Below are 22,078 nucleotides of genomic sequence, written 5' to 3'. Positions count from 1 at the left end.
AAATCAGCATTTCATTTTAATCTGTTTTCAGCAAAATGTCTATAAAGGGTTTCCAGTCTTTTATAAAAGTACTTGTAGTTCCTGCCTTAATCAAACAAGTCAGTTTAGCCATTTCTGCAAACTTGGCCATATTCACAATCCATTCCTCCATTATTGGAGTTTCTGTAGTCTTCAATCTTTATACATATGATAGCCTCGCTGCAGTTACCCCGCATAAAACCAATTGTCCGTGAGCCTTTTCTAGGTGAGTAAGTCTAATATTTCTAGCTCTATACACAGAAAATGTCATAATCATGTCTTTCTCAGGTGGGATTAAGAAGGGTACTGAGGGCATTGGCTTCTTTTTGCCTAAAAGAAAAGCTTGTAAGAAATGGTTAGAGAAAAAATTTACTATTGCACAGAATTACATAAAATCAATAATTGTCAAGGTAATGGGAATTCTGTCAAGTAAGAATACACTTATAAATACCTTGAAGTACTGTTCCAGACCTCACTGTCTGGGAGAGAAACTTTTCTTTGCTGGCTGGTATTGCTTAGTGTAGCTCCTCAGCTGTACTGAGATTCTTCTGCTTGTAGGGAGCACACTTCACCCCAGAACTTAGAAGTTGGGGCTTACTGGTTCTTAGAGGCTACTTTAAATCAACCTGGCTAAAAAGCTGTTTGCAAGTTCCTTCCCTAGGATTCTCTTTGGAGGGTCTCTGCCCATTAGGCTTTGAAAATGCAAGAAGTATTCTTAAATAGTGTATCTGATTCACAGTGTATTTGCTCCTTTTCTGCTGTCTTCACAGCGAATCCCAGAATAATTTTATCCTAGGTTGAAGAAATTCCCTGGTACAGAATACATCATCTCTTTGTTGTTTCTTTTGTCCAACCAGGATCCAGCTATACAGCATCTTCCTGGGTTGCGAATTTTTGTGCTTATGTATGTTCCATTCATCTTTCCCTGTTGAAGAATTGTTTTAATTTTTAATTTTATCTTTTTATGCTCTATCTTTGTTTTGTTTGCATCTGACTTCTGGCCTTATGCTGTAATAAAGATTTACTGCTCTTTGACAAAAATCACTTTTTTTTTTAAAGCAAGATGTGGCTGAATAGCTTGTGGGAAACTGTCATCTTTTGCTGATACATGTTGTTGTTTATTTGTTTAGTCGCTTCCGACTCTTTGTGACTTCATGGACCAGCCCACGCCAGAACTTCCTGTCGGTCGTCAACACCCCCAGCTCCCCCAGGGACAAGTCCGTCACCTCTAGAATATTGCTGATACATATTAACATCAATTATGTTTGCTCTATAGCCTATTCAGGGCCACACATTTATAACACTATCCATTAGCCTGCTTGCTTCAGATAACTTTGTGTTCGCTGCATAATCAGATAGTGCCATATATATCCTCTAAACTTGCCCAAAATGTTCATCATCATAATGACCAGGATGGAGGAAACATCTCTGTACAAATCTTTGTTGTGCACAGAAGAACATGACATAAGAGAACTATATCGCTGTGCCCATGTAGTTATCAGTAAACAAACTGAAATCACAGACATCTTTAGGTGCATGGATAAATACCAGTAGGATGAGGGACTACATTTATCCTCCTTCCTTGGGGAATGGGATGGCACTCCTATCTGCTTGGCAACTGCCTGAATTATTTCCTGGTCACCTTACCAGTTGTCAGATACTAGAATATGTATGCTATAGAGTAGTCCTATAGACAAGAAGCTCTGGTGTGGGCTGGTCCATGAAGTCACGAAGAGTTGGAAGCGACTGAACGAATAAACAACAACAAAAAAGAGTAGTCCTAGTAAATCAGTGATAATGGACTGTCATTGACTAATACACTAGAGTGTTCTTTTGCACTAGAAACTGTATAATCGTATTTTACCTTGTTTGGAACAATAGTATTGTCTCCAGTTCACAAAAGCACGTGCCATAAAAAAATGAGTTAATGTTTCAGTTACTATCGGATTCTTTTTGTGTACTTGAAACTTTTTCATTACAGCTTTTATTTGAAGAACATGGTTTTTAGGAAGATTTTTGTTTGGATATGTCACAGGCCAAAAGAATGTCTTGACCCCAGTCTTGATCAGGACCTCTAGCAGCTGTTATTTTAAAAAGGAAAATAAATGTTAAAGCTGATCACATATGTAATATAACATGTAGTTTGAGTTTATCAAGAAAATTATTTTCACCTTGTTGTTAACACTTTTTTTCTTTAATAAGCTCTGTGGTGTTTATTGCATGGTCATGAAAACTCTGTATGAATCCTATTGAGCTAAATAGCACTTCTGCCATCCTACACATGCCACTTAAATGCCATTACATGTAATTTGTGTGTTAATTTCAAAGTGGTTGATCTTCCCTACATGTATCTCAAACAAACCACCTCAAAAGCACTTTTCAAAATGACACTTCATTGGTTTTTCTCTTTTCAGTCATCTAGACCCTGCTGCAATATTCTAAGAATGGACAGAAATATTAATGTTAGTATTGTTCCCAGTATCACTCAGTTGGAAAATTTCCTTACTGAACATAACTCAAATGTTGTTTGGCTCCTCGTTGGTATGTAATATTTGGTTTGTTAAATATTTTGTATGTTTTCCAGTATTTCTTCCTTTCTTCCTTTCTTCCTTTCTTCCTTCCTTTCTTCCTTCCTTCCTTCCTTCCTTTCTATCTATCTCTCTATCTCTCTATCTATCTATCTATCTATCTATCTATCTATCTCCATCTGATGTGAAATGCTTGGTAGCAGCTGTAAGTTGCTTACTTATATAAAACATTGATTTTATCCTGGGTGATTTTAAACAACTTCATTAATCTCAAAACTGGAATTAGGTGGAATGTTAAATATAGTTTCATACAACTTCTTAACTTTCCATCTTTAAGTTTGTTTTGTGCCATTTCTATATCAGCTTGTGATTTAAACAATAATACACATTTTGCTTCATATTTCCCTTTATGTACAACTTTGGAATTGTGTTGTAATTGCTTGAATAATTATATCTATATGCATATAATACACCATTTATTGGATCATGGATAGTGCACAATATAGAGCATAGTCAATACCTAGGCAGAAAAATAAAGCATTTGAAATGTAGTGTTGGAACTGCTACCATTATCATTATATGGCATCTTTTTTTACTGCCACCATTATCATGGTACAGATTTTTAATTTGCAGTGAGTACAGCAATAACTATGAAACCCTGACTCTTAGGTTAGATGTGACCAGAAGGCCATCTCATCTGTCCTGTAGATCTCTGCTTTACTTTAACTGTAGTAGTCAGGCTTTTATTTGAAGAATAAAAATAAATAAAGCTTCCATTAGGGCAGTCAAGCTATTTTAAAAGTATAATTACCAGGTTGGCATTGCCCTCCCAAAATAATGCCTTGCAGCTTTATGTGAAACTATTTTATAAAGCTATTTGATACATGAAGTGGAGGCAAGGAGGGGAGGTAATGATGTGTGTACTCAGCCACTGTGTGCCAGTGAGCATATTTTGAATTTTAAGAATGTATCAGGAGCACTCTTGCAAAATGGCTACCATATGGCTGATTACAAAACACCCATTTACCATAAACTAACTTGGTGAGATTGCTTCCCATTGAGTCTGTGGCAGTCCATACTTCTCTCTAGATACTTTGTAGAGTTTCTGTGTTACGAATATAACAATTCTTCTGTGTTTCTTAAGGACAACTTTCCATTGTTCTAAAAGTATGAATATTTGTTTTGCAGCTACAATTTTGTCCTGTGGCTGGATTATTTACCTAACTTATTACAATTCCCGAAACATTGGTCTTATTTTAACGTTGGTCCTTAACAGATTACATAAAAATGGCTATATCCATATTGGTAAGTCATCTTGATTTTAATATGAAATGCACAATATATTCTGAAATCACTTTCAGAATCTTATGCTGAGAAAAAGTCTAGTCAATGTCAATATTTTGTATTCCATTACTTTCAATAAGAGAAAAAAATTAAACATGTTCAATTAGTTTATTGACACCAGTGTGATGAAAACACTAATCCTGTGCTAAGATTACATTGCAGCGGTGTGGTTAATATATGTGCTGTTAACAGGTGGAATGTCTCCTGCATCCTATATATCATGAACTCGGGAGTAAAGAAGTAAAACATATAATTCAAACATAAACCAAAATAACAGATTCATCCATGGCATCCTCTGACTAAAAAGGGACTGTGTCTGAACTCATGCATGGACTCTTAGCAAGGCTCTTACACTGAAGAATTATCTGGGTCACCACACACACAACACATAAGAAGATGCCATAGCACTAATGGGGAGAAAATCTCATTCTGAGGTTCAGACATAAAAGAGTTAAACTTCAACTTGATCTAGCAATCAAATTTTACTTGCAAAAGTCAGAGATCATCAGAGTCCAGGAAACTTAAACTCTGAGCAATCAATCAGCAGTGGGAAGTTTTCCCTCTCTCTCCTGTAAGCTTTTATTTTGTTTTTGTTGTACTTTCATGGAGCAGAGCAGGTATTTCCTGATAGGCTCAGAGCCAGGGGAATGATGCTCAATTCCTGGCGATCTAGGCAATTTATAGCAATCTAGAAACTAGTATAACTTAGAATTAGAATCTTACTTTTGTTTTATGAAAAATGATCCAAGCTGTGATGCTTGTGTTAACCATTGTTTAATCTTATTCTGTCTTGGTTCTCTGTGTATGTGCATTACTGGCTAAAAGTGAGGCCACTACTCTGCTGAAGTCACACTTCCTTCTTTTTCTCTCCTCGTCTTTCAGTTCTTAACTATTTCTGTAACTTCAATATACTGTACATAATAAAAGGCTTGAATTTCTCAACTAAATTAGCACTCTTATGCTGAAAGGACTTTACCATTAGTACACTCTCCCCACTTAGCTAAACTAGGAAGAACACGCACTGGAAATTTTGCTACTTTCTTCCTCATGCATACACATGTGTAGAAAGGGATTTTTCCTTGGAATAAAGTAGGTGGTTGCAGTGTACTGAATAAGACCTCTCCAAGAGTTTTGGAGAATGCAGTAGGGAGGAAAAACCCAGGAGCCTCTGCTTGATGGAGCCAGAGAGAACAACCCAACCAGTTGCATAGATGTCCATGCACGCTCTAATCCATCATGGCAGCCATGGGATGGAGATGGAGTAGATTGCTCTGGGGAACAGCGATTTGAGCACTAAATGTTCACTAACCCTGAATGAATGAGCATGGGGGGAAAATTCTTCCTTGGGAGAGTCCTTTGAATCATGTATTAATTTTGTTTGGGGAAAGTTTTTTTTCTTGCTTGAGAAGTTTCCACCAAATAATCATTTTTAAAATTCAAATGGTTTTTAAATTTTCTTATTCTCAAATAGGACCAAAAGGGAAAAATAAAGACACCACAACATCATTTTCTATAAAACAAAATTAAGATTCTTATTCTCACATAGTTTCTGCTAATTCTTAGGTTGCTGGTATTTCCTAGATCTCTTATTCCAGAACCCTGAACATTTTAGCTTTGTTTACCTGCTTGTGAGCCAGAAGAGAAAGAGGCCCATCCTTAAGAAAGAAGATACAATAAATGCAAAGTGGAATTGCCTCCCTTCTCTCTCTAGAAGCTCAGTTGAAAGGATAAACTTCCTACTCCTGATTAGAGCTTGAGCTTGAGCTCAGAGTCTGAGTTTCTTGGACTTTGATTGTATCTGCCCACTGTCTAGATTCACAGATTAAATTTGATTGACAGATCAAGTTGAACCTTATGATTAATTTTTCTCTATCCCGTGAGATGGGATTTTTCCATTACACACTTCCAGTTAGATCTTCTACAATCTATTCAGTATCAGTGTCCCAGTAAAGAGCAAATTCTCTATTGCTCACGACAAACAGTGGGGAGACACAGAGAAAACAGCACCCACTTTGGGTAGTAAGCGCAACATTTGTATATCAGAGTGTCAAAACTAACTGGGAAGAGAAAAGGAAAAAATGTCTTACTAAGGGAGGGACTGGGAAAGCAAGAATATTTACTTAAGATTGGTCGTGGCATCTGATTAAGAGTAAGAGTAGGTCAACAGTAAAACCAATTACTCAGGGAGGTGGTAGGCTCCCCTTCATTGGATACATTTCAGCAGAATCTAGATACCCATTTTCTGGGATGCTTTAATTTGGGTTCTTGTGGAAAGCAGGGAGGTGGGACTTGAGGACTTAAATGGTTCTTTGGTATTCCTTGACTTAACAGAAACCTTTTTAATACAGGCTCCTTTTCATTCTCTGTTCTGTCTGGAAAAGTCATGGTTCGTGAAATCTATTACATTACAGAAGATTTGTCCATCAGGTACTTAACTTTCTTACTGTTTATTTCACAGCCATGGCTTTATTAAGTTTTATTCCCATTCTATTATTGCATATAGATAATGATAGGCTCTAATGTGGTTTAGGATATAACATCTTCATTTGTATCTTCAGCATTGGTAGAATAAGAAATTTTTTTTAAAAATCGAAGTTAGGTTCTTATTTTTTGAGCATGCAAAAATTTCTAAAAGGATCTGTTTCTATAAATTTAAGGTGATGAGATTTCCCTTATGTAGTAGAATTTGTTATCCTACTAGACTTGGATCACGATAATCTAGTAGATCTGTTGCAAACGGTTATGAATAGCAGTGAGCTGCAAGAGCTATAGTAGGGATATCTAACCTGTTCAAATGTTTGGGTCCATGTGGAGTCCTGAAGAAGCATTTTAGCTTCTACATACAAAAGATCAGAAAATAAGGCCCACAAAATAGTTTGAATGAGCTAAAACTTAATTTAAAAGTGATTGAAATTTAGGCATTAATGGCCAGATTTTCCATAGGTCTGTGGTCTAGAGTTGGGAGAATCTATATTTTGTGGTTACAGATAAGAGGCAGAAAATTTCACATTGCTGTAGGAAAGGAAAGCAGGATATTCTATTCAATTTCTGACACGCATGTAGCCTTTGGCAATCGATCACAGAAACCAAAAGAAGATAAATCAAGGAGTTTATGATAGGTGCAGAATCAGTATAGAAACTTCCCTTCCTCCTGCCTCAGTGAAAGTCATAAAGATAAATCCTTCTGTGGCCAGATCTGAATTGACAAGCTCAGGTCCTTGAACAGATTGCAAAGAAAGCTTTGGATGCATGTGTACTCCCAGGAACTGTTTTGGTATTTCAGCTCTTTGGTATCTTTTAAGATTCTGAAAACAGGACGATAAATTCATCTTTGTGTTATTTGTAACAATTTCTTATTAATTGTGTTTAACAGCTGTTTTTAATATTTTACTTGTGTAAATACTTTTTAGAATCCAAGATGGATTTATTATATTTCGTTGGTGGAAAATGTACAATCCAAAGCAGAAGCAACATGGTAAGTTTCTACCATTTAGAGAGATATTGCTAGATATTCTAGTAAACAAATGATTGCATGAGCTAAATAATTATTATTTGTAGTTTTAAAACCAAGTTATTCTTTGTAAGTGTGCAATGCAGTAAAAAAAAGTTATACTTGTATAAATTTATTTTAAAGTCAAATATTTTGAATCTGCCTAGTTTAGTTACTTAACACCTATTGGTGAAAGGTGATTGAAATTTTCTCATTTAATGCTTCTCTGAATTTGTGGTTGTATTATTTCCCACTAGTATTGTACCTGGGAGTTAATAAAGTGTCATTTGTAGTCCATGCTCTTGTGAAGGTACTTCTATGTTCACTTGGATTATCCTAGCTTGCACTGATTTCAGAAGGGCAGCATGGTTTTAAGTAGGCAGATTAACTACTTCATTACGGAGATTTTGCCCTGATCAGTAGGCATTTTTTTCCCCTCCCTCTCCCCCACTCTGGAGATATGGTGGGGGAGAGGGGAAAAAAGCAAATGCCTATTGATCAGTGCAAAATTTTAGTTAGTATAGTTCTACATTATTAATGAAACATAGGATTATTATGCTAAAAATCACCCCTCTAGAGGTTTTGAAGCTAAAATATCCTAAATATGGAGCTATAATTGTCAGAATTCCTATCAGGAAAATTAATAGTCCCAACATATCCCAAGGATATCTGTTTGGGAAAAGCTGCAGAGGTGATAATTAAGAAAGAAAACAATTACGCTGAAACCAGTTATTTGAGAAAAGGCAAGAAAAGTTGTGTTACTTGGATACTTTATATTGTTGCCCATTAGATATCAGGCCAAGAGCAAGAACAACTTTTCACTCTTATAATTCTTAGTTATTTGGGTGTCATGGCTTAATTTGTTGAAGTTATTAATGCCCTAGAAAGTCGATTGCTTCCTCATGCTTTTTAGAAAGGGTAAAATTATTTATTTATCTTGCTGTATCTCTAAAGTTGAAAACATGTTACACTTGGAAGATATTTTTCTTCTTTGTGAATAGTTAGAAGGTCAATGAATAATCTTGCTACAAGTGTTCAAGTAAGAAAATGTTCAAAATAATTTGTGTAGTGCTCTTGTGCTTTTTGGGGAGCAAAGTAGATTTTCTACTACTTTATGGATAAATATAGAGCAGATAGAGAACTGTTGGTTATATAATGTAGTTTAAGAGATCCAGTTTATTGAAATAGCAAAGGAGTTCATGTCTCTTGAGTAAACAAGTAATAAGGTTGTCTTATAATGAGTTAATTATAACAAAATTATTTTTAATTGGGTCATACTATCTGAAGCTAAAAATATGTGAATCACAGATATGTTACATTACTATTTCTAATCATTTATAGTTTTTAATTTTCTATCCTGATTTTATAACATTTGATTTTTACCATTTAAACATTGTGCCATGTATCATTGCTTCCTGACCTTTTCATCTAGGTTGATAATTAGATTTTCCTGAAAACTTTCAAGGACCAACACATAAAATATGGATTACCCTAGCACATATGCCCCCACATTTGTGGGATACCACATTAAATAAAATTAATTACATTGGTTATAGTAAATAGCCAAAATCTTGTGAGATGAGAAGATTGTCAAAATCTCACAAGATTGGGGTATATAATGAGATTTTGTCCACTTTTTTTTGTAGATATTTTAATTGGCGCTATAAGAGAGACCTTCTATTTATTATTTATTTATTTTATTAAAGAGATTTATATGGCCGCCCAACTCACGGTGACTCTGGGTGGCCCAAATACAACCCCCCACCCCCCTAGCAGCAACAATACATTCAAACGAACCACTTGATGGGCTTCGTATCAACCTGGGATCCCCAGGCCTTCTGGCAAAACCATGTCTTCAGGGCCTTTTGGAAGACTATTAAAGTGGGGGCTAATCTTATATCTGCAGGGATGATGTTCCACAGGGAGAGAGTTACTATAGAGAAGGGCCTTCTCGGTTCCACTAGATGGACCTCCTTAATGGAGGGGATCCGTAACTTACCCTGCCTCCCCGATCTGGTGGACCAGGTAAAGGCGGTCCCTCAAATAACCTAGCCCCAAGCCAAGTAGGGCTTTAAAGGTGGTAACCAGCACCTTGAATTGGACCTGGAAGCAAATTGGCAACTAGTGCAGCTCCCACAAGAGAGGTGACACATATGCAAATCTGGACTTGCACAAAACCATGTGGGCTGCTGCATTTTGAACCAACTGAAACTTCCAGTTACTTTTCAAGGGCAGCCCCATGGAGAGCTCATTACAGTAGTCGTGACTAGGATGTGGGTGACTTTGAGCAGGGCCTGTTGGTCCAGGAAAGAGTGTAACTGGCTCACAACCCGTAGTTGCTGAAAGGCCCTCCTGGCCACAACAGCCATCTGCTCCTGGAGCAGGAGTCGCAAGTCAAAGAGAACCCCCAAATTATGCACCGTGTCTGTCTGGGGCAATGCAACCCCATCCAAGACCAAAGATGGCAATTTTCCATGAACCAGAGAGCCCCAAACCCAGAGCCATTCCGTCTCGCCAGGGTTCAGTTTCAACCCATTGCTCCCCATCCAGACCTTAACAGTCTCCAGGCACTGCGAAAGGGAGGTCACAGTATCGCTTAGCTCCCCATGGGATGAGATATACAGTTGAGTATTATCAGTATACTGATGATACCTCACTCCATGGAGACCAATGATCTCACTGAGGACCCTTCTATAGCACACTGTAATTTCTTCTGCAGACCAGAGGAACCATTGCCATGTTCTGTAATGCTTTATCTATAATGCTGACTGTGCTTGTAATTTATAAGTGGAATAAACATGAAAATGGAAATAAAATAGATGGGGATATAGAAGACAAAGCAGTAGTACAGTAAGAGGTTGTAGTGAACATGTGCACAAAATACACATGAAATCTGTTGGCTGCCTTTGTTTGCCTATCTATTAGCTAATTACTCCACTCCTCCCTCCTAACCTTTTTGGACAATCATATGTTAATGGAGGAAAAAAGACACAGAAACAAGGGACAAAGGGAGGCATCTTGCTTTTCTATACAACAGCTACAAAATTTTCCTGATTGAGTGGGTTGTAGTCAGCAAACACATATTCCAAAATAAGTCAATTAGACTGCACAGTAACAGTGAGTGCTCTTTTTGTTTCTGTGAGTGTTTGCATTTCTTTCCAATCATTTTATTTGTCTTTGGAGAGAATTTCAGCCATACTTAAACCTATTTTGCATTTAAATAAGTAGTGTTTTCTGTTGATCTTACTGGCTGCCCACAAGACAGAAGCTACTAACTGGTGTCTAAATAAGACAATTGTTGTAAGTCTTCACTTTGATTGTTGAATGATAATACAAATTATGCAGGTGATTGTTTACAAACTTGAATTCGATATGTTACTTGTGCATATTGGTTGGTTAACAGTTATTTTAAAAAGTCATACTTGTGCATGCTCCGTTTAATTAATGTTTTTACATTTTTTTTTGTGGTTGACCTTAAAAACCTGTTTACCAGATGAAATATCCATCTTTTTTATTGAACTCCATAGATCCTAAGGCAGAAACAAGATTGTATATCATGGTGAATGATTTTGAATTTCATGTCTACAACCGTTCTGATCTTTATGGGCAACTTCAGGAATTATTTGGTTTAGATCCAACCATAATTCCTCCAAAAAAAGAGGATGAAAAAGCACGAGAAAATGGGCAAGAACAAACACATACAAATCTTGAAAGGTAGAGATTATTTTTATTTACACGAGTCTTTGAATGTGGTGCTAAATTTACTGTTTTACCATTTAATTTTGATTAAAAAAACACTCAACAAAACTTTAAAAATGGTTCCTTCTTTTGGTTCTAAAACTTAGATCTCTCCTTATTAGGCTACTGGCCACTTAATTGTTTGGGCCTTTTTTTAAATAAGAATTTTAGTAAGTTTCAGGGCAAAGATAAAAGCTACAAAAAACAACAAAAGAAAAAAGAAAAAGTAAAAAGATTTGAAAAAACAAAACAATTTTTTTTTCAAAATTACAGAAAGATGTGACTTCTGACTTTTAACAGCAAGGATATACAAAATTTTTCCATAATCAATCTCTTACTCTGTATTAAACCAAAACCACATTATTTCTATAAATCATTCCACTTTGGCACATTATAAAAATCAATAAGTACAGTTATTCCCTCCCCTTATATTAAAATAAAGAAAAAAAATTCATATAAACCTCCTAAACAATTCCCCCCCCAAAAGATAACACTTATTTATGTCCTTCCTACTACTATTCTATATATTTCTGTCTACTCTAATAAAAATCAAACTAAAAAGTACATTGTTGTCTGCCATTATACTTAATAGTACAACCATTTTAATAATCTTAATAAACCCAAAACCATCCAAATAAACATTTTTACCATAATAATCTTAATCCAAATCCTTAAAAATAAATAACATCAGCCAAACCCTAAAAGCAATCCAGATAAACATTCTTTGACCCTTATCCTGCTTCAAAATAAACCAGAGCATTTACATATCCCCACAACATGCACAGAGCTTTTTCTTAGAAAAATCAAACAGCCCAACTGCCTTCCTCAAAAATTTCAACTTCTCTTCAGAAAACGTCCCATACATAATGACCCTTTCTTTTTCATGGCATTCCACCAGAAAACCAGTTTCATTCGTTGCTTGCAGATCTCTCTCTCCCTTAGATTTCTCCAACTCCACTATCCAGTCTTCATCCAGAATCTCAATAGAAATCCTGATCTCACTCTTAGAAAAAAACATTTCTATCACTGTTAAATTCCTCAGTTTCATCCACTACCTCCCCAACCAGATGACACATTTTAGACCTCATATTTTCCACAGTGTCTTGCATAAAAGCTTGATAGGAGTCAGAAAGAATCTGTTTAAAATCTTGGTGGAAGTCAGAAAAAATCTGTTTAAGATCTTCCATGTCCCACACAGTAGATAATGGCGCCCCCTAGGAGCTTAACCACTGAAAGTCGAAGATACAGAAAAGTTCTGAAATGTGTTTACACAAAGTGAAAGTGAGTTAAGCAGACAGTTCCCAAGGGAAAGTAGAAGCAGAAAGCTTGAAAGTTCAAATTAGCTGACTCAACGTGTAGGCAAATGCTAATATCTTCAAATTTAGTACAAAAATAATAACAGGAAGACAATTGTTTACTCTCAATCCTCCTTAATATTTGGAAGGAAAATGAAGTCCAAAACTTAAAAAAGATTTTTTTTTAAAAGTAGTCTCAAAAATAACAATAAACACCAAGAGAGCCAGCTTCTCCTCACTATAGAAAGCCTCTTTTAGGGTACGCATACTTTAGAAATGGGGTGGCCGGCCTTAATGTCCCTTTAAGCCTACAGTGTGGCTTGAAAAATGGTGATGTCCCCACCTCCCTGTTAGCTCTTACCAGTCGAACGTGAAATGCTGTGTCCTGTTTATGAGATGGCCAGGCAGAATTACTATTAAATTCTTTATTTACAAATAACTATTTACAACAATGAAAGTCCTCAGAATAGATTAGACAGTGCAATTCAGTCAAGTCCACCCAGGCAGTGGAGGATAACAAGACAAGGCTGCAGACTCAGAAGTAGAAGGAGATTGTGGCAAGACAGCAAGGCAGAACTCAGCTAATCCTTTCAATGAGGCAGCAAGACCCTGTGTAGCTAGAATGTGTGGCAAGGAGGAGGCTTGAGTGTCAGGCTTGGCACAGAGGCTAGACTAGGCTTGACTGGAGCATCAAGACAAGGCTCAGATCTGGAGAAAAGGCAGGACTTGGCTGGAGCATCAAGGCGAGGATTGGAACTGGAAGTGAGGCTGGACTTGGCTGGAGCAACAAGACAAGGCTCGAATCTGGAGGCAAGGCTGGACTGGGCTGGAACAGCAAGACAAGGCTTGGAACTGGAATCAAGACTGTGCTCAGCTGAACGGCAAGACTAGGCTTGACTGGAGTGGCATGTGAATGAAGCAGGTCCGTGACAGCAGGAGGAGATGGCTCTGATTCTGTGTCAGCTACAGGCAAGGCTCCCGACTCCAGTAAGGACTCTTCTGCAGATGCTGTGAGATCGAAGGATCGGTTGTCTCCGGCAGCCTGCTCTTGGTGCACATGACTTTTTAAGTGATCCTTCCCATGTCATTTCTCCTCTGCAGCCAATCAAGCAGCCTTTTGCCTCACACGCTTCTCTGTTCTTCTCTCTGGAGCACTGATTGGAGGATTCAGACCTCCCTCTGAAGTTTGTCCAATCAGTGTCTCTGATTTCTCCCACTCTGCTGAGTCACTCCTGGTTTCTATTTCCCCAATTCCCTCTGGATAAGTTTCATTTTCCCCTTCTGGCTCAAGAAAAGTTTAGTTTTCAGAGTCAGGATCAGACTCAAACCTCACATGCTGATCTTTTGGCTACAAGCAGCTGTCCGGAGAACAGATGGGGTGATTCCAGGTGTTTCCCTTATCCAGAGAACACTCCTGGGCTTCAGGAAAACCTTCCTGAGCCTGAAAAATATTGCCGCATTTTCAACTCCACCCTGTGGGCACAACTGTTCAGTCCGCCATGTCCCCACCGGAAGTCTCCAATTGTTTGGGCTTTAGATGACAAATCAATATTGGAATATCTAATATTCCAGACATTTGAATATAGTACAGAATGTTGTTTATACTTCGCTTGAACATATGATTATTTAGCTTGCACCTATTGATTGGAACTGAAGTATTGGACTGTTTGTTAATATGCTCTACAGAACAGGCATTTCTATATTAAGATGGTATCTCTAATTATCTGTAACTGACTAGGAAACAGAAACACTCATTTCAATAAAGTAGGTTCAATCAAAGAGAATATATGTAGCTCTTGAGCCTTGTTGTTTTCTTGCAGGCGTTTCATTGCCAGACTAGGCAACATCTTCAGTGCGAAAAGGGAGTGGGGTTTGTTCTCTGTTTATATCCAGTGGCTTGCCCTGCTTGTGTTGGTGGAGGTGTTGTTCTCTCCTTGGGAGTTCCTTGATTGGGCTGTTATTTGCTGCTTGGTTGATTGACTTAATAGTTCCTTGATTAGGGTATTGTGTACTGTTTGATTGTTCATCTGGTGTTAATCCTGGTGTTAATCTTTGCATATTTGTGTGTTGATTACTGGTGAGGAGGTGTCCTGGTCTTTTAGCTTTTCTATTGTCTCTTTTGAATGGTATGTAAATGTTGTTTACCTCTATGTGCCTATTGATGGCTCACTTGTTTGAGTGTCAAGCTTCCAGGAATTCACTAGTGTTTTTGGATTTGGCTTGGTCTAGGATGCTCACAGTTTCCCAGTTGAAAGTATGGTTGAGTCTGTCCACGTGTTGTGAGATTAAGGAGTTTTCATCGAGTATTCAACTAGCAGTCATTTGTTTCTTCCTTTGTTAGGTGATACTGATATGGAAGATGTAGGGTAAAAAACCTTTTAAATTAAAAAATGAGTTAATTTAGAAAATTAACTTGAAACTAGAAAATGCTGAAATGAAGGCTTGGTGGAAGATGAAGTTACCTAATCTGTCCTGCTGAGGCTGTTGAATACCTCTCCTGCAGACTGAAGATACCTTCTGAATGTGTTGGGATTGGTGATACCTACTTTCTGTTCAGCTGCCATACCTTAGATGTACTCGTATAATTCTCTGACTCTTGGAAGATCATCTGGAGAATGTTCCCAAGTGGAATGGGAATCATCTTCTGTTCCTACTTATCTGGATTGAAGCCAAAATTAATTAAATATTGTAGCAATTGCAGCATTTCAGAATAAGGCAGTGCATTAATTTGAAAGGTTTTGCATGATCCAATTGAAAATCTTTTTTAAAAGGTTAGTGGAACTACCTGCAATTATTTTGTTTTGCTGTTATTTTAGCCTAATTATAGTAGTTGCAGCATTTCCAGGGGATTAATGGCTTAAGAGTTTTCACAGAAAATTATCTGGTTACTCAGCTTTATATAAGACATAATTGTGTAGAATAATTTTTCCAAAGTGGAAAATCTGTGGGAAAATGTATTACAGTATTTAAAAACATAATTGGTCCAGTAATAGGTACTATTGATACAAGCTTTCTTCCCACATGGCACTCTGCTGAAGTATAAAATTTTCTAATAATGACTTCCACCATCTTTTGTAAATAGTTTCTGAAGGTAAGACTGACATTTCTGATCCATTTGATATTTCCAGTTCATTCATAAATGTGCTCTGTATTCATTAAACTGTTGGTTAAAAAGAAAGCACAAAAATATTTGAAAGTATTTATGAAGTGTATTTTCTCTAAAGGTACATATTTTTCAACATGATTTCTCAGAACACTTAGGTTTTAGAACATAGTTTGATATCTTTTTGACTAAAAAAATATATTGGAACATTTGAAAAACAACTTTTATTGGGTGATTAAGTTCCAACTATATACCATGTTTGGAGGCAAGAATAGTGTCTATCAGAATTCACAGGACTAAATTCTTCATCCCTGGAAACTAAATATATAACATTTAAATTCTAGATATTAATGTGTTAAATGGCCAGTACAGGTTCAGAGATACTCACCATAATGGTTATCATGCTACCATTACCTCCTATCATATTCCATATTCCATAATTTAAAAGCAACAATTTAAAAATGAGCAGCTCTTTTAGGTCCCAACTTATAGCCTACCCCACTCACCTGAATAGTGGAAGTTGATCCATACCAACAATACTCACATGAATGTACATGATTATTGACATAAGGTTTCACCAAGGATGCAGGGTGGGAATGTTTTAAGATAATAATCATAAATTATACTACAGTACTGTGTTATATACACTTAGTTTTTAAATATACGTATTACAAGTCCTGTGTTTTCTTGAGATAGGATTGCAATCCTCTGGGCATGAAGTTGAGTTCCATTTTGATATGGGTTAATTTGCAAGTGATATTGGAGTTTCTAATTTATATTGCTCAGCATGTAAACTCTTTGCATTTTTTTCTTCAGTGTCAAAGGAAAAAGTGATTCTCATGACCCCTCATCTTCATGGAGATCTCTTATTCCTGTAATCAAAGTCAATGTTAGCACAGTAAGTAAAAAAGATCCTCATCATTTGTGTTTTAGATTTTCTATGGATTTTTAAGATCATTTTCTTCAGTAGTCTTTACAATATTTCATTTTGATCTTAGAAATATTTTTTAGGATATACAGTATATACATATATGTTTGTGTGTGTGTATTTCTCTAGGTGATATACATGGTTTCCTTAAAATGCTAAGTAAAACCACTTTAAAAGAATATCTTGCTACCAAAGGATTAAAAGTTAACACGCAGTTGTCTTTCTCTTAAATTAGGGTCGCTTAGCCTTTGGAAATCATTATCAGCCTCAGACTTTGTGTATTAACTTTGATGATGCTTTCTTAACTTATACCACAAAACCCCCTTCAAGCCATCTGGATCAGTTTATGCATATTGTAAAAGGAAAACTGGAAAATGTGAGGGTTATGCTTGTTCCAAGTCCAAGATATGTTGGTCTTCAAAATGATGAGTAAGTAATTATGAGTTAAACCTATAGAATATGTAATATAGTATTGGGGTATCCAACCTCTTGGGAATGAGGGAATTCTAAATAATTTCAAATTCTAAGGAAGTGTCATGGATGCCATTATAAAATGACTGCTATTGTTGATGTTAACCAGGCATACATTTCACAGAATATCACATGATAAAGTAAAATGATAAGGTATAAGGTATCACTTATAATAAATAAATGAACAAGGTAACGTTTTTGAGTCATTTGTTTAATTGGGTTCTCTTTATCTAGTTTTAGGATCACATTTAGGTCATATTTGTACAGAAATATTGAAAATTCAAAAGGGTTCACAAACTTTTAAGCACTACTTTATAGCCTCTTCCCCAAACAGCTCCCAAATCACACTATGAATTTTAATCATGTTTGCCACTGAATTTTAATTGCATGGTTATGGACTCTTTAAGAGTTTGGGGTGAGTTTTGAGGATTGAAATTAGAGTGCCTGCTGTTTTAATTTTTTTTTTAAATCCATTCAATCATATCCAATTCTCAGAGATTGCCTGGACAAGTCCCTGCAAGGTTTTTTAGAAGTGGTTTGCCATTGCCTCCTTCCTAGGGCTGGCCCAAGGTCACCCAGCTGGCTCTGTGCCTAAGGTGGGACTAGAACTCACAGCTTCCCAGTTTCTAACCTGATGCCTTAACCACTACACCAAATTGGCTCTCATACTGCTTTAATTAACACCAAAAAAAAAGTGCAAAAAAGGGCCAAAACAATTCAGTCCTGTATATTCTAGGAATGTTCCACATAATCAGAAATCTTTTTGCAGCCTTCCAGCTGATTAGGAGAACAGATTGCAGCCCTTGACCCTTCAAAAATTCCTGTTTAACAGATAAATTTACTTGTCCTGTTTCTCTAGCCTTCAGACTGGCGAAAAGAAAGTAAATAAATCACATGAATGAGCAGAGCACTCTGTTGGTGCAGAGGGATCCATCTGTATTTTTTGCCTACCTTGACATGTGCTCAGAATTGATTCCAAATGTTTAATGCAAAGTACTGCTTTAGAAGTGTGAATGCCTGGTGATTCCAAGTTCATTTAGGGTTAGGTTAGCAGAGAAACCTGGCTCAGTCTCTCATTGATGCTGAGTTGTTGTGTACCTGGCTAAAAATTCTTCTACAAAGATTTATTGCAATGTACTGCTAAACACATGTCCTGTTAAAATAAATCTTCTGAAATTCAGTGGTATTTACTCTCTGGTAACTATATAAAATTCCAGTCTAAGCTATTCAATATATGAACCTAAAACCTTAAAACTAATAAACTTCCAAAAATCTGTTAAAAATTTAAATTTCAGAAGAAACATTTTAGAAACATAAAAAATGCTAAAATGAAGTCTGAAGAACTTGTCAATTTCTCTAGACTTGCCAGAGGCATAAATGTTACAGGGGCATAAATATGCAGGTCCTTCCCATATCTTCTATTCAAAACAGCCAAAGGGAAGACATCACACTGTGCAAGAAAAAAGGGCCTTTTATGTTTGGTTAATTCTAATTATATAAGATGCCACAGGTGTTATTTTATACCTTTGACTGTCAATAATAGATTTGGAGCCTACTTAAATGGTCCTAGTATTTAGTGTCTAGTATTTGCTATGAGCACAGAATTGGCCTGATAAAATTCCAGGGACCTCTAGACTTAATGTCACTACTGGTGTTGTTTCAAACAGACAGGAATTTATCTACCAAAAATAGAGGGGCTAGGAAGAAATGATAGCTTTTACCAGTAATTTAATGTTTAAATTAAGCACGTGCACACAGACACACACACAGAGATATATGCATACATATGCTCTAGCCTCCACTTTCACCCACTTGCCTTTAGACAGAGGTCAGCATTTGTGACATGGCAAGGAACCTGGAATGCCTGTCTTAAAAAAAACAGATTGGACTTGTTCTAGCAGGCCCAGGCCAGAGTCATTATATGGACACAGCTAGATACTATAGGGCATCTGTCCCAGTGTTCTTGCTTTGAATAATTTAAGGACGGCAAGAATATAACCACTCTTTTGTTCATATAAATTTAAAGATGGCAGCCTCAGTCCTGCGAGCATCTTAGGCAATATAGGAGGCATGAGACTTCCTATTACTGGAACTTTGAAAAACCATTCCCAAATATTTAAATAATGTTACCTGCCTGATTGAATGCCTGTCTATATGCTAGGCATGACTCTTGGGTCCCCTAGTAAAAGTCATGATTTTGAGGTTTTGATGGTCAATTTCCAGAATATCCTCCTTGCAGAATTGTATAAGAGTCCTCAGTGTTTTTCCAAGACCTATTCTAAATAATACAACTGCTTCATCTTTTTTTTGTTCATTTTTCCAAAATGCAAATATAATGGTTGCAAGTGATTTCAATGCCAAGATAGATTACTATTGTTGTAAACCACCCAGAGTCCTTCTGGTCGGGGGAGATGGGTGGTGACAAATTTGATAGATAGATAGATAGATAAATAGATACTAGAGTAAAAGATAATAAGGTAGACCATCATTGCCTGAGCAAAATAGACTGCTTCAAGGGAGTTAGTTAATTACAACCAAAGTGCAGTATTTATTATTATTATTAATTATTATTAATTATTATTTATTATCATGGCCAGATGCATCTTAGAATGCATCTGTGTTCTATTGTAACAGCAAACTATTAACAAATGACTGAAATATAGGACAGGATAGAAGAACTTTTTAGGAAAAAGATTATTAATTTATCACCAACATGTTTAAATTATACTGTGAAAGTTTTTCAGCTGAAAAATTTAGTTTGGCTACAACAAAATTTCTCTACACCATTCCAATAATTTCAGTTGGTTAACCATATTTAAGTTTAAAAATAATATGTGTTTTCAAATAATTCAATTAAAACCTTTATTTTGGAACAAAGAAAATAAACATTTTTAATATTGTTAATGCTTGAGAATTTTAATATGTTAATTATCAAAATGTTAATGTTGATGAATCAGGCAACAATGCTTTGGATCAGCGCAAGCATGAGGAAAGTGCAGATTTTTTATATTGCCTGAAAACCTTTTTTAAAGGTCTTAAGTGATTTAACTGGAAAAACAAAGGCTATAACTAAATAGTCAGAAATTTTTACAAGAAGTCTTGTGCCTCTTAAAGGCTGACATACTGATTATAAACTTCCATTGACTAGAATCCAATTGATAAATGCAGTGTTTACATTTTTCCTTCCTATTTTTTTGTTTCTCTTTTGTAACAGACCGCCAAGATTAATGGGAGAAGGTTTTGTTGTGATGCAGTCAAATGATGTTGACATCTATTACTATATGGATGAACCAGGTGAGTGTGACTCTTCTCATTTAAGGGTGATAACAATTTGCAAGTTCTTAGCTTTTTTGTCAACATTTTGAACGGGAACAGTACCCTAGAATAGTTAACTTTCCCCTTCATATAGAGTAACTTTCCCCTTCATATAGAGTATCTCTGCCCAATGTGATTCAATCTAGTCTTGCAATTGCTTTTTAGCTTAAAAGATGGCTCAGTTTCTCATCATGGATTCTTGTGTCATCCTTAAGTCTGCCTTTATTACTGTGGTATCCCATTTGACCCTATCCTAAGTAGCTGTAGAACAGTTAATAAAGGCCTATAACTGTTGAACAAGTAACTTGAAGCCATTAATTTATTTGAGTTGATGTTGTGCAATGACTATGAGTGTCAGCTGCAAATTTAAAATCTTGCTTATCTATAAGTTTACTAGCTGATCTTATGTAAATCACTGTTTTTTTAAAATCAGTCCTCTGAAAATGGTTATAATTATGTCAGTGTCCGATTAAGTACTGCATTGTGCTAATCTAAGATGGCAGGGGATATTTGATAGAAATATTAGCAAAAATTTTGAGAAACAAAAACCCTGCAAATCTCCTATACTCACCAGGGAATCTTGTTTGCATGGCCAGATGGTAGAATGCACAAGCTTTTCAGTAAGTGGCAAATGTTGTTGGCCTTGACACTGGTTCTACAGTCAGGACCCGAAACATTGGAACAAGAATAACTGTTTTGGCATTTGGCCTCTGTATGCCACCACACTGAAGTTGAAAGGAAACACACCCAGATGGGAGCAAAGTCAGGACTTTCAGGTGTCATTCAAGGGGTTTGACAAAAGGGGGGCACTAACCATTCAGGAAGTACAGCCAGTGGCATATGCACAAACCCATTGTTGGTGGCTCATAAGTAATGGAACGAATGGCTTACAAGCAGCTGCATGGCCAGGTGTGGCCTGTTTCCTAGGTACCCCATGACCAATCAAGCAGATAAAAGGCCTGGAGGTGGTTCTGAGTGTTACATTTGCATTTGGTAGCTGTTCACTGGAACTCTCAACATGAGGTCCAAAGAGGTGTCCATGCGAGTGAAGGAGACCATCATTAGGCTGAGAAAACAGAATAAACCCATCAGAGAGAGAGCAAAAACATTGGGAGTGGCCAATACAACAGTTTGGAACATCCTGAAAAAGAAGGAATTAACTGGCAAACTCAGCAGCAGCAAAAGGCCTGGAAGACAATGGAAGACAACTAAAGTGGATGACCGCAGAATTCTGCTCATGGTGGAGAGGAACCCTTTCACAACATCTAGCCAGGTCAAGAACGCTTTTGAGGAGGTAGACATCTCATTGTCAACATCTACAGTCAAAAGACAGCTTTTTGAATGTAAATGCAGAGGCTTCAGAACAAGGTGCAAACCACTGGTAACACTCCTGAACAGAAAGGCCAGATTAGATTTTGCCAGCAAACACCTAAAAAAGCCTGCCCAGTTCTGGAATAAGATTCTTTGGACTGATGAAACCAAGATTAACTTGCACCAGAATGATGGGAAGAGAAAAGTATGGAGAAGGAAAGGAACAGCTCATGATCCAAAGCATACCACATCATCTGTCAAACATGGTGGAGGCAGTGTTATGGCATGGGCATGTATGACTGCCAATGGAACCAGGTCACTGGTGTTTCTTGATGACTTGACTGCTGATCAGAGCAGCAGGATGAATTCTGAAGTGTATAGGGCTATACTTTCTACTCAGATTCAGCCAAATGCTGCCAAACCGATAGGACGCTGCTTCATATTACAGATGGATAATGACCCAAAACATACAGCAAAAGCTACCGAAGAGTTTCTCAAGGCAAAGAAGTGGGATGTTCTTCAATGGCCAAGTCAGTC

The 22,078-nt window shown here is 36.8% G+C and overlaps 1 protein-coding gene across 1 annotated transcript in view; it reads left to right on the top strand.

Moving 5' to 3' along the window:
- The window catches only part of BLTP1 (bridge-like lipid transfer protein family member 1), a 145,567-nt gene that overhangs the window by 5,860 nt on the left and 117,629 nt on the right, over positions 1–22,078 (top strand). The window contains exons 2-9 of the mRNA XM_063310165.1: positions 2,433–2,559; positions 3,735–3,851; positions 6,239–6,317; positions 7,301–7,365; positions 10,908–11,094; positions 16,333–16,414; positions 16,680–16,873; positions 20,130–20,209. Of these exons, the coding sequence (XP_063166235.1) occupies positions 2,463–2,559; positions 3,735–3,851; positions 6,239–6,317; positions 7,301–7,365; positions 10,908–11,094; positions 16,333–16,414; positions 16,680–16,873; positions 20,130–20,209 (901 nt within the window). The 5' untranslated portion in view covers positions 2,433–2,462. The remainder of the gene's footprint in view (positions 1–2,432; positions 2,560–3,734; positions 3,852–6,238; positions 6,318–7,300; positions 7,366–10,907; positions 11,095–16,332; positions 16,415–16,679; positions 16,874–20,129; positions 20,210–22,078) is intronic.

This window comes from Candoia aspera, chromosome 8 (assembly GCF_035149785.1).
Source record: "Candoia aspera isolate rCanAsp1 chromosome 8, rCanAsp1.hap2, whole genome shotgun sequence".
Taxonomy (NCBI): Eukaryota; Metazoa; Chordata; class Lepidosauria; order Squamata; family Boidae; genus Candoia; species Candoia aspera.
The sequence above is the reverse complement of the archived record's forward strand: the minus strand, read 5'-3'. Positions and strand labels throughout refer to the sequence as shown.